Source organism: Mauremys mutica, chromosome 3 (assembly GCF_020497125.1).
Source record: "Mauremys mutica isolate MM-2020 ecotype Southern chromosome 3, ASM2049712v1, whole genome shotgun sequence".
Lineage (NCBI taxonomy): Eukaryota > Metazoa > Chordata > Testudines > Geoemydidae > Mauremys > Mauremys mutica.
In genome coordinates, this window is record NC_059074.1 from 32468672 (window position 1) to 32481691 (window position 13020).

General features: G+C 49.7%; 1 protein-coding gene across 6 annotated transcripts in view; it reads right to left on the reverse strand.

Annotated features, from left to right (window-relative positions):
- GRHL1 (grainyhead like transcription factor 1) overlaps positions 1 to 13020 on the reverse strand; it is an 85600-nt gene that overhangs the window by 22392 nt on the left and 50188 nt on the right. For 4 of the 6 annotated variants that reach the window (XM_045009831.1, XM_045009832.1, XM_045009828.1 and 1 more), the window contains one exon: positions 1335 to 1422. In XM_045009831.1, the coding sequence (XP_044865766.1) occupies positions 1335 to 1422 (88 nt within the window). The remainder of the gene's footprint in view (positions 1 to 1334; positions 1423 to 13020) is intronic. The other 2 variants (XM_045009830.1, XM_045009829.1) reach the window with 1 other exon arrangement.

Genomic DNA, 13020 nt, shown 5'->3' on the forward strand with positions numbered 1-13020 from the left:
CATTTATGAAGAAAGATATGAATTTCTACAAATGGGCGGTTTAGCATGCAATTGCCATTTCTCAGCCATTAGTTCTAGTACTGTGCACAGTGGTCTCTGGATTCTGCTTGGGCTACTATACTTGGGATAGGAGACACCCCCCCCCCCACACACACACACATTTGTTAAACGCTGGCACAGTGTTGAGTCATCTTTTTATAATACATTTGAAAACTGCCCTCCCTGTAACTGCCCTTAAGCAACTGGGTTTCCCTGTGTCATTGGCTTCTTCTGAAGCCACACTGCCAGCCCACATTTGCTGTGTCAGGAAACTCTGTTTAAACAAGCTGTGAGGTTAATGCTTATTGAACCAGTAAGCCTGTTAAAAGCAGAGCTTCTAACAAGCACATCAAGTGGATGTAATATTATCTTCAAACAACCCAGAGGAGAGACAAGGAACACACACTTTTCCTTGCTGCACAATGTGAAGGAGAAACAGGGATATAAACTCTACACCAAACAACTCTTAACCTATAACTGACCATCATTGGCTCTGTAGGAGTCAACATAAAAAGTATGATCTGCAGGAGAGAATTAAGAATGAAAAGCAAACACATTTGGAAGGAAAAATCTAAAAAACCTTTTGCTCATTCCAGCATCAGGCCCCTTGGGCTTACTTTTACGTGCGTAGAAACAATGTCTAACTAGACTATTAACTAAAAAGGGACAGCTCAACCCTCTAGGGTTGAGTACAAGGCTGGGAATCAAGAGATCTGGGTTTGTACTGCAAACTCTGCCAGAGTCTTGCTGCACAGCCTTGAGTAAATCTCTTAAGCCTGATTTGCAGAGGTTCTGGGTATGGGGGGTGAATAGCTCAGTGGTTTGAGTATTGGCCTGCTAAACCCAGAGTTGTGAGTTCACTCCTTGAGGGGGCCATTTAGCAATCTGGGGCAAAAATCTGTCTAGGGATTGGTCCTGCTTTTGAGCAGGGGGTTGGACCAGATGATCTCTTGAGGTCCCTTCCAACCTTGATATTCTATCTCCAGCTCCTACTGACTTCAGTTGGAGTTGTAGATGCTCCACCAGTTCTCAAAACCAGGTTGTTGCAGTGTGCAACTCACTGCTACGGCGCCTCCTGATGGTTATCTTGAAGAAATTCCTAATTTATCCTGTGCATTGCAAAATACAGTTCACAATCCCATATACAGTGGATTAAAGTGAAGCTATTTTATGGGAGGAAAAAAAAAAGGCAAGTAGTAACTCCTTTCTAGGAGAATTCTATTGTACTGAAAAACTGTAGTTTAAGTGACATGAGGCCTATGATTTAAACACTTGGTGGAATAATTTCTACTTACAGGCATTCAACTGGGAGCTGGGGTCAGTGCACTTGCCTTTTCTTTTGCTTTGTTTTCGTTCTTCATCCCTGATCTTCCTCTCTGCTCCCTGTCAGATGACAGATTGGGGAGGAAGAGAGAAAGAAAAAAAAATAGTATCCTCAGTTGTTTGTTTTTATACCCTCAGGTCAATGACATTGATCTTTACATAGCAGAACAGGTCAGTCTCACACTAACCACTTCATCAGGTCAGCCAGAAAATACCTCTTTTGCAATCTGTCCAGTACTTATTCTGAAGTACTGTCATCAAATCAAAATTTAATGAAAGTATCACAATCACCTGAATTTGTTTTAAGTATGGGACTGGGGTAAAATGGCAAGTTAACACACAATTACTTCAGTTATTTCCATACACTTAAGGGAATAGCAGTGTCTAAGGTATCAGACAGCGATCATTGAATTTTTCTCCAATTAATAATATTTACTGAACTTTTAATCAAAAATATTCCTGATGCTATAATCAAGCTAAATTCAGATCTCCTAGGGTTTTACAAGGATGGAACAAGACATACTAGCGTGTCAAAGAGTCTTCGTCAGCAGCGACTGTGCCATCTTTCACAGGACTAAAAATAATACAAGCATCACTCTTCATCCTTCAGAACAGTGCAGGGCTGCCCAGAGGATTCAGGGGGCCTGGGGCAAAGCAATCTGAGGGGCCCCTTCCATAAACAAAAGTTGCAATACTATATTCTCATGGGGGCCCCTGCGGGGCCGGAGGCAAATTGCTCCACTTGCCGCCCTCTCTTCCCCCACCACCCACCACCAGGAAGCCCTGGAAAAAATAAACATTTAAATACCCTCCACATCTTGACACAAACCCATTTTTGAGAAAACTTCTTTTCAAGTCACCTTTACAAGGTATCACTGGTTCTCAGCATCAGCTAGTGCAGGGGTCGGCAACCTTTCAGAAGTGCTGTGCCGAGCAGGGGCGGCTCCAGGCCCCAGCACGCCAAGCGCGTGCTTGGGGCAGCACGCCGCGGGGGGCGCTCTGCCGGTCGCTGGGAGGGTGGCAGGCGGCTCCGGTGGACCTCCCGCAGGCATGCCTGCGGAGGGTCTGCTGGTCCCGTGGCTCCGGTGGACCTCCCGCGGGCGTGGGCGTGGGAGCCGGGGGACCGGCGACCGGCAGAGCGCCCCCCGCGGCATGCCGCCGTACTTGGGGCAGCAAAATTGCTAGAGCCGCCCCTGGTGCCGAGTCTTCATTTATTCACTCTAATTTAAGGTTTCGTGTGCCAGTAATACATTTTAACATTTTTAGAAGGGCTCTTTCTATAAGTCTATAATATATAACTAAACTATTGTTGTATGTAAAGTAAATAAGGTTTTTAAAATGTTTAAGAAGCTTCAGTTAAAATTAAATTAAAATGCAGAGCCCCCCGGACCTGTGGCCAGGACCTGGGCAGTGTGAGTGCCACTGAAAATCAGCTCATGTGCCGCCTTCAGCACACGTGCCATAGGTTGCCTACCCCTGAGCTAGTGCTAAATGGCACTAAAGCTCATTAAAAGGGTTAGACAAATATTTTCCGTCAAAACTTTTTTGGATCGAAAACTAGGGGTTTTTAAAAAGCAGAAAAAAAACCAGACAATGTCTGCTTTCCTTCAAAATTTGTTGTGTTTTTTTTAATTGAAAAGCTGAAATTAGTCTGCCAAAACCTGAACATGGTTTGGGGTTTCAGAAGTGTGTGGCCAAATATTTGCTGCTTGCTGTGCTTGTTTAAAGAAACAAAAAAATTTCTGCTTAAAAAAAATCCAAAACTTTTGAACCACCTCAGCTTGTGACCAAATGCCTCACCCCATCCAGTCAGAGATTTTTCCAGGTTTCTGATACTCTGCTGGCTTCCTTGACTCATATCTGTCTCCATAACTTTGGGTTCATTTAGCTTAGAACATAAGAATGGCCATACTGGGTCAGACCGAAGGTCCATCCAGCCCAGTATACTGTCTACCAACAGTGGCCAAAGCCAAGAGCCCCAGAGGGAGTGAACCTAACAGGTAATGATCAAGTGATCTCTCTCCTGCCATCCATCTCCACCCTCTGACAAACTGAGGCTAGGAACACCATTCCTTACCCATCCTGGCTAATAGCCATTAATGGACTTAACCTCCATGAATTTATCCAGTTCTCTTTTAAACCCTGTTATAGTCCTAGTCTTCACAACCTCCTCAGGTAAGGAGTTCGACAAGTTGACTGTGCCCTGCATGAAGAACTTCTTCCTTTTATTTGTTTTAAACCTGCTGCCTATTAATTTCATTTGGTGACCCCTAGTTCTTGTATTATGGGAATAAGTAAATAACTTTTCCTTATCCACTTTCTCCACATCACTCATCATATCCCCCCTTAGTCTTCTCTTTTCCAAGCTGAAAAGTCCTAGCCTCTTTAATCTCTCCTCATATGGGACCCTCTCCAAACCCCTAATAATTTTAGTTGCCCTTTTCTGAACCTTTTCTAGTGCCAGTATATCTTTTCTGAGATGAGGATTCATTAATGGTTGCATGGCAGTTTGAAGATATACAGCTATACCCAGAATGACACTAGAATGCTTGGCACCTAAGTAAATTCAACGGGGTGGTGAAAGTAAGCACCAGGATGGAGAACTGGTCAGTAGCTCGGGAAAGATGGCATTTGAGCTGTGGTTTACAAAGACCCATCTGTTTAGTGAGGCTTATGATCAACCTTTGTAACCAGTGGTGGGCTTTTTGATTAACAAGCAGTGGGTTCTGGCAAGCTAGAATAAACATTTTATTAAAGTAAGGCCCCCAGAAGCCTCAGTGAGTGGGGCCAGTACATGTTCCTTAATAAAGATGGGACATGAAATCAGAAAGGCAGAATGACTTTTGGCTAGGGTGGCAAGAGGAAAGGTCAACCTCACCAGAGATGGTGTGGGGGAGGGGGAGAACTGGCAGAGCAGACACCACAAGGGGAAGGAGGAGGAAATAGGAAATTAGAAATAGAGAAGGGGAGGCCAGCCAGCACCAGAAATAATCAGTTCAAAAGAGGAAAACGATGACCCAATATTAGATTTGCAGCACTTTAAGGCAGGGACCAATATCTTTAATCTAGAAGACACCTAATGTTCTGGTGCTGTGAAAAAAAAAAAAGCAGCATGGATACATTGATATTCTATCATGGGTAACATTTGCGTATGTTAACGGTATGACTTTGTCCCCTAAAAAATGGGATGGCATTTAAAAAAAAAAACCCCAGGCTGCCACCATTATACAACCCACCGTAACTTCAGACTGAAAGGGCACAACATCAGCCTGCCACATTAACACAGCAGAAGTGTTGGAATGCATCCGCAGTACGGAGTCAGTGAGGGTCACAGGGGTCAGTTCAGATTTTGCCTCAGCCCTATATTTTCTTGTTCACACAGGGTTATGTCAAGTATTTACTGTTATTCAAATGTAATATTTCAGAATTGCAATTTCTCTGTTGTACTTTTTTTAGGTGTGTGTATGTCTATGTATTTCCAATATGTATTTGAGGAAATCCTCTTTCGTTACACACCCACATCCATACAGCTGTATGGAACTTGGTTTTTAAAAAAGTGATGCTGGTTCTGAGTCACAGGAGCACATTAAGAGCCTCTTGAATTCTACATATAAACCAAAAGCCACATACTAAGCTTTGGAACATAGGAATCTCCAGACTGCATCAGACCAGTGGTCCATCCAGTCCATGTTCTATCTGTCACTGTTGGCCAAGACCAGATGCATCAGAAAAAGGCTCAGGAAAACTCCCTGTGAAACAAGAGTTAAACATGGAAAGTCTCTTCCCAATCCCATCAGTTAGAGGGTGGATTATGTCCTGGAGTTTGAGGTTCAGATCTCTATCAAAACCTCTGGTTTGTGGGGTGGGTTTTTTTTGTTTGTTTGTTTGTTTTTAAAGCCTTAAGATTCTAATTTCACTCCTGGGTTGAGACAATGATAGTCAATTTTCCTTTTGAGAATTGTTACCTCATGAAAAATTGGTTTTATTTGTTAAGCACCAACAACGTGCTTAACCCTGTACAAGCCAGACTCTGGTCTGAAGAGCTCACAATTTAACAAACAGGTAGAGGAAGCATAACAGGATCTTCAACCCTAGAGGCACTAACGGCACCATTATAAGTAGAGCTGGGTGAATAACTGATTTTTCAGAGTGGTGGCTGCTCAATCAAATCAAATTAATAATAAAAAAAAAGTTTAGTTCAGGTTGAACTGAATCTGAAATTGTTATTTCACTGAAAATTCTGGTCTGTTCCTGAGCAGAGATTCGAACCTGTGTCTACCATATTCCAGGTGCATACCCTAACCACTGGGCCGAAGCTTAAAAAACAGAGGGCAGCAGCACCAACACCTCCGCTGGTCATTTTGTGAATGACAAACTGTGTACGTCAAATCTGCAAATAATTAGGAGTCAACCAAAAGTGCATTTTTCAGCAAATAATCTATCTGCCCAGGGTGAATTATAAGATCTGCGGTCTCTTCATTGTTAGCAATTCTTGTACACAGCCAGCAACTGCCTGGAGTTTTGTGGGGGGTTTATTTTTTTTGGGGGGGGGGGGGCGCAGTCTGAGGAGGAGGATTTTTCTTCAGTCAGTGAGACTGTAACAACCTTACATGGTGTACGTGACATGTCCTTACTGTGTGAAGTCTCATTAAATAATGAAATAAGCATCTAGCTAGTAAGTAACAAGACAGAGCATACAGTAATAATGCATATGACACATGCGTGTTGCAAGGCCCAAGGCCAGTGCTCCTAGTCCTTCTGAAGTTTATGGACAGCTCATTTCAGCTGCATGTTGTGAAGTGAGTCATTGCTATTCTATAATGCCTGGATGTATTCTATAATTCCACACAGATGTTTAATGACACTGGAGTACACAGAGCCAACCTCCATGGAAAAGCTTCCCTCTAGCTGAAATCCTAGTTTGAACATTTGGCAAGGCAATGCAACGCAACTGCATTGGGGGAGGGAGGTTCATTTCACAGTGAAGTTTTGCTGCAGGTAAATTCCACTGTAAATCTCTTCCTTGAATTGAAGTAATCTAGGGTTAAAGGATCTGTATAGGGACAGAAGGAGAGGTTCTTCCTTATTCTGTCATACACAGACCTAATACGTGCCTAACCTCCCCCGGAGACAGTCTCTTAGGCCCTGATCCTGCAACTTGCTGCACACAGACATACCTGGGTGCCCATGCAGAGCCCCAGTGATGTCAATGGAATTCACACAGGTGCAACAAAATACAGGCACATCTTTCACTGGCTGACTTATTAAGCAGATTAAGTGAGGGGATCTGGGAAGCCGGTCTTTTGAGAAGAGTTCACATTTCATGAACATTTCTTCTCACTCTCTCCCCATCCCCTATGGTTCCCCTGACACCTATGAACCCATACAATATTCCAACAGCACCCCTCACTGCATACAAAAAGCATGGCCCAGTGGTTAGAACACCAGCCTGGGAGACCCAGGTTCAACTTCCTGCTCCATCACTGGCTTCCTGTGTATCACTAAGTTTCTCTGCCTCTGTTCCCCATCTATAAAATGGGGAACTACCCTACCTCACACGGAGGTGTTGTGAGGCTAAACACGCTAAAGATTTTACACAGAGTAGTTGTAACCATGTTCGTCCCAGGATACTAGAGTGAGAAGGTGGGTGAGGTAACATCTTGAAATGTGTTTACATTTTCTCTATACATCTGAAGAAGTGGGCCATAGTCCACGAAAGCTTATGCTCTAATAAATTGTTAGTCTTTAAGGTATCACAAGACTCATCCTTGTTTTTACATTTGCTAAAAAGACAGTTACCTTTTCCCTAACTGGTGTTCTTCGAGATGTGTTGCTCATGTCTATTCCACAATAGATGTGCGTGCTCGCCCTGTGCACCGGTGCCAGAAGTTTTTCCCCTAGCAGTACCCATAGGGGAGTGCCCATAGCGACCCCTAGATTGGCGCCTCCATGGCGCAGTATAAGGGGTGCTGCGTGCTCCCCCTGCCCTCAGTTCCTTCTTGCCAGACAACTCTGACAGGGAAAGGAGGGCGAGATGTGGAATGGACATGAGCAACACATCTCGAAGAACAGAAGTTACAGAAAAGATAACCGTCTTTTCTTCTTGGGGTGATTGCTCATGTGTATTCCACAATAGGTGAGTCCAAGCTGTATCTGCTGGAGGTGGGTAGGAGTTCACAAACTCTCAGGATGGAGCACAGCCCTGCTGAACCCAGCGTCTTCCCTGGTCTGGGAGACAATCGCATAATGTGAAGTGAATGTGTGAACTGAAGACCATGTGGCAGCCCTGGAAATGTCCTGAATGGGGACATGAGCTAAAAAAGCAGCTGACGAGGCTCACGCTCTAGTTAAGTGTGCCCTCACAATTGACGGTGGAGGGATTCCCACCAGGTCACAACAGGTACGGCTGCATGAGGTGATCCAACTGGAGAGCTACTGAGTGGAGATCGGCCGACCTCTCATGCGCTCGGCCAAGGCGATGAACAGTTGCGAGGACTTCCTGAATGGCTTAGTCCACTCCAGGTAAAAGGCCAGACCCCATCTGACATCCAGAGTGTGGAGGCAACGCTCCTCACTGAACGCATGGGGCTTGGGGCAGAGGACCAGCAGGAAAATGTCCTGACCCATGTGGTAGCCGGAGACCATCTTTAGGAGGAATGAAGGATGTGGGCAGAGCTGGACCTTATCCTTATGAAACACCCTGTACAGGGGCTCGGAGGTCAGTGCCCTGAGACCCATCTAGTGGACGTGACAGGCACCAGGAAGGCTACCTTCCACGAGAGATGCGACCAGGAGCATGTAGCTAATGGCTCAAAGGAGGGACCCATCCACCATGCCAGCACCAAGTTCAGGTCCCACTGCGGGACTAGGGGCCTAACGTACGGGAAGAGACAATCCAATCCCTTAAGGAATCGGCAAGTCATAGTATGGGAGAACACTGTGTGCCCCTGCACTGGCAGGTGGAAGGCCGATATGGCCGCCAAGTGCACCTTGACAGACGAGGGCGCCAGGCCTTGGGGTCTAAGGTGAAGGAGATAGTCTAAAATGAGCTGGATCAGGGCAGCCACAGGGGAAAATGCCCTGCTCAGGCGTCCATCAGGAAAACTGAGACCACTTAGCCAAGTAGGCTCGACGCATGGAGAGTCACCTGCTTTTCAAGAGGATGCGCTGAACCCCTTCCGAGCACGTCCTTTCCTCCCGGCCTAACCATTGAACAGCCATGCCGTGAGGTGGAGTGCTGCTAGGTTGGGGTGGAGGAGGCGGCCCTGGTCCTGGGAGAGCAGGTCTGGGCAGGACGGCAACAGTCACAGTGGGGCAACCGCCAGGCTCATAAGGGTCCCATACCAATGCTGCCTGGGCCATGCCAGGGCAATCAGGAGGACCTGGACCCTGTCTGTCTTTATCTTTTCCAAGACCTTGCCAATCAGCAGGATCGGGGAGAAGGCATAGAGAAGCTGGCCTGACCAGGACAGGAGGAAGGCATCGGAGATAGCACCCATTCCCAGCCCCCCCCAGAGCAGGGACACTGGCAGTTCTGCTGAGTTGCGAACAGGTCCACCTGGGGAGTTCCTCACTCTTGGAAAAGTCTGTGCACCACCTCAGGGTGTAGAGACCACTCATGCTGAGAGGAGAAGTCTTGGCTCAGGCGATCTGCCTGTGAGTTCTGGGTGCCTGGTAGATGGTAGGCCTGTAGGCACATGTCATGGGCTATATGGAAGTCCCATAGCCTGAGGGTTTCCTGGCAGAGGAGCAGGCCCTGCCTTGCCTGTTGATGTAAAACATTGAGGCCATGTTGTCTGTGAGAACCCTCACCACTCTGCCCTCCAGGTGTGAGCGGAAGGCCACGCACGCCAGCCGGACCACCCTGAGTTCCTCGATCCTATTGATCCACTGCTAAAAGACACCCCCCCCCATCGCCAGCCTAAAGGGAACCTGACGGGGACACCAAGCAGAGAACCCTGGACAGTGCCCACTGCTCCTCAAAGGCGTCAAAGAAGCCAGCGGACGCCGCCCAGAGGAACTCTGCCCGGATGCGTGAGCAGATGGCGGATCGGAAATAGGCCCTACAGTCACAGGAGACCCCATCGGCCAACCTCCTCTCTCTGGTTTTATAGATGGCCGATTTAGCCAGGGCCAGGAGGTCCCGTGGCTTTGTGGGGCCGTGGATGGGGAGTGTGTAGATAAGGAGATGAGGGGAGAAGTGCAGCCAGAAGCTTAACAAAATATTTGTGAGGAGTGGAACAGGGGCTGCAACCTGGCGCACTCCAAGTAAACATGTGCCAGGGTCTCCCTCATGCCACAGAAGGGGCATGTGTCTGGGATAGGGGTAAACCATGCCAAGTACATGCCTGTGCTCACGGCCCCATGAAGGAGCCGCCAACTGATATCCCAGTCAGGCCTCAAGACCAGGGCAGAGTATAGGCTGGCCCACCGGGGCTCCTCACCCTCTAGAGGTGGCAGGAGGTCCTGCCACTTTGTGTTGGGGCGGGACACGAGGGTGAGGAAGTGAAGGGTGTGGAGCATGAGCATGTATAGGTGTTTCCTTGGTGCGGTTTGGAAACGAACCACCTGCAAGTTGTGCAGCCGGCTCACGGTGCAGGGGCAGGGGGGAGGGAGGCGGTTGGGTCCACGGGGCAGGGGCCCGATTAAAACATCCGGAGGGCCTGGGGTGGAGGGTGGGCGGGGCGTGCCCTCTCACAGGACCCGGTCGAGGTAGGCAAAGCGGCCCTCACTTCCTGAAGTATGCGCTGGGGAGTATGAGGCCTGGAGAGCCCCATGTGCTGAGCGTGTGTCAGGAGATCCAGCCGGTCTCCCCCATCGTAGTCTCCAGGAGGTCTCCGAATCTGGTGACTTCTGCCAGAACCAACCTCTGGCACACCGAGGGGGACTCCGCCACCTGCACATGTGTAGCAGGGGCTCCGCGAGGAGATCTGCTTCCTCGGTGGACGCCACGGACCTGGTCGTGCGCAGACCACAGACCTTGGGGTGTGGAGCCCATGTGGGGAATGTTCAGACCCAAGTCCGATGTGTCAGACACCAGCTCCAGCAACGGGCCCTTGACCCTGAAGGGGACCCCGCGGAGCATGCTCCCTGGGGAGGACCACCATTGTAGGGAGGCGATCACCGGCTTGGGCACAGTGAGGACCTTGTCCATCCTGTCTCTGGCCTGGGAGAACACCGAGGACAACCAGAGCTGGAGGGGCCTCATCCTAAGTCTGGTGTGGCAAACCACATAAGTACACACTGACATGTGACCCAGGAGCTGGAGACATGCTCTGGCTGTCGTCATGGGAAACTTTGACTGTGTCGATGAGCCCTTTCAGGGTCTTGAATCTGTCTGGTGGGAGGGAGGCCCTGGCCGACGTCATGTCCAGGACTGCCCTGATAAAACTCTATGCACTGTACCGGGACTAACGTGGGTACAGGGTGGCGCATGTGGACAGGAGGAGCACCGCATGATCACGCACCTCCAACCCGGGAGCTGCCCTTGACCAGCCAGTCGTCCAGATAGGGGAAGATCTGGACCCCATGGTGCCTGAGGTAGGCCACCACCACTGACATACATTTCGTGAATACCCTAGGAGCAGTGGACAGACCAAACGGGAGAACCGTAAATTGGTAGTGCTCCTGCCCAACATGAAAACGGAGGAAGTGCCTGTGCCCCTTGAATACATGAATGTGGAAGTACGTGACCTGCAGATCGAGGGCGGTGTACCAGTTCCCGGGATCAAGGGAGGGGATGATGGAGGCCAGAGAGACCACGCAAAACTTGAGCTTTACCATGTACAGGTTCAGGCCTCGCAGATCCAGAATGGGCCCAAGCCCCACTTTGGCCTTCGGGATAAGGAATAGCGGAAGTAGTACCCATTGCCTTTGAACTCCGCTGGCACCACTTCCACCACTCCTAAGCCAAGGATCTGCCCCACCTCCTGCTCTAGCAAGGCCTCGTGAGAGGGGTCCCAGGAGGGATGGGGGTAGAGGTAAACTGGAGGATGTAGCCCCAGGAGATGGTGTTGAGGACCCAACAATCTGAAGTCAGCCGCAACCACTCCAGGAGAAAAGCACACAACTGGTTGGAGAAGGGAAGCTTTGTTGTGGGTGGATCCCTGGTGTGAACTGGTAGGTCATCCCCGGGCATCCAGTCAAAACCCCGCCTGTTTACCCTTGGAGGACCCAGGCTGGGGGCAGACCGAGACTGCTTCTGTGGGTGTTTCTCTTATAGTCCTGTGACTTTTTATAAAGGGGGCTTTTATTTACAGTGAGTGGCCTGGGTGGGAGCCTTAAACTTGGGCCTAGCCTGAGCTGGGACATAGAGGCCAAGTGTCTTAAGCGTAGTACAGGAATCTTTCAGGCCAGGCAGTTTCACATCTGTCTGTTCCGCAAACAGGGCCTTGCCATCGAACAGGAGGTCCTGCAAGGAAGTCTATGCCTCCCTGGACAGCCCAGACACCCTTTTCATGGACACTGCGGAGGCCATGAACCTTGCAGCTGTTTCCACAGCATCCGACACTGCCTGCAGGGTTGCCCTGGCAGCCTTTGTACCCTCCTCCACCAGAGCTATGAACTCCTTCCTGTCATGCTCCTGGAGAGAGTCCTCGAATTTGGGTAGAGAGCCCCACACATTCAACTCATACCGACCCAGGAGAGCCTGATAGTTTGCCACCCTTAACTGGAAACTCGAGGACAAATCTCTCCCCCAAATAAATCCAACCTCCTTGAGTCTTTATTTTTCAGAGTAGGGGCTGGTTGGTCCTGCCTCTCCCTGTGGTTGACCAACTCAACCATGGGGGAGTTGGGAGCAGGGTGGGTGTACAGGTATTCATGCTGTCTGGCGGGCACAAAGTACTTCTGTTCTGCCCTCTTAGAGATGGGGGGGAGGACCAAGGAAGCCGGGTTTGCCACAAGGCATTTGAAATTTTTGCCACCCCTTCGTGGAGTGGAAGAGCCACCCTGCTGAGGCAGATAGGACGTTGAAGAGGGAGTCCCAGGGTTCCTCCACCTCCTCGGCCTGAAGGTTGAGGTTTGATGCCACCCTTTTCAATGGTTCCTAGTGGGCCTAAGAGTCCTCCTGTGGAACAGAAGGAGGAGGGGCCATAATCACCTCATCAGGAGAGGGTGAGGATGTAGGCAGGGTATTCTGCATACCCACCAGTACCGGAGGTCCCACCACTTGGTCACCCTCCAGGCAGGGAACCGAAATTGCATGTCTCACTGACGCCTTTCTGGGAGGCCAGGAAAGAGAGGCCGATGGTCGTTCCGAGGCTCCGGCCACCAAGCGAGCCCCCACCACGGGGCCCATTGGTACCAAGGTGCCGGCCAAGGAGCCTGGTGCCACTCCACCTGCTGTGGCACCAGCGGAGCAGGCTGTTCAGCCTGACTAGCCTGTCCCATCAACTGATGACTATGAAGGGAGGCCGGGCTGGTGTATGACCTGCTGCTGTCCCTGAACTGGGGGGAACGGTGCTGACCACGAGACCATGATCCCGACGTGGAGGAATGGTACCGCAGGTAGCAGCTGCTCTGCGATCGGCTCCGGCAGGTGGATCCGCGCCGGCAAGGCGCTGGCGACCGACACCCGGGACTGCGGGAGCAGTGCCAAGGTGGGGTCCTGGAGCGAGATGAAGAATGGGAATGGCGTCGACACCCATAACACGACGG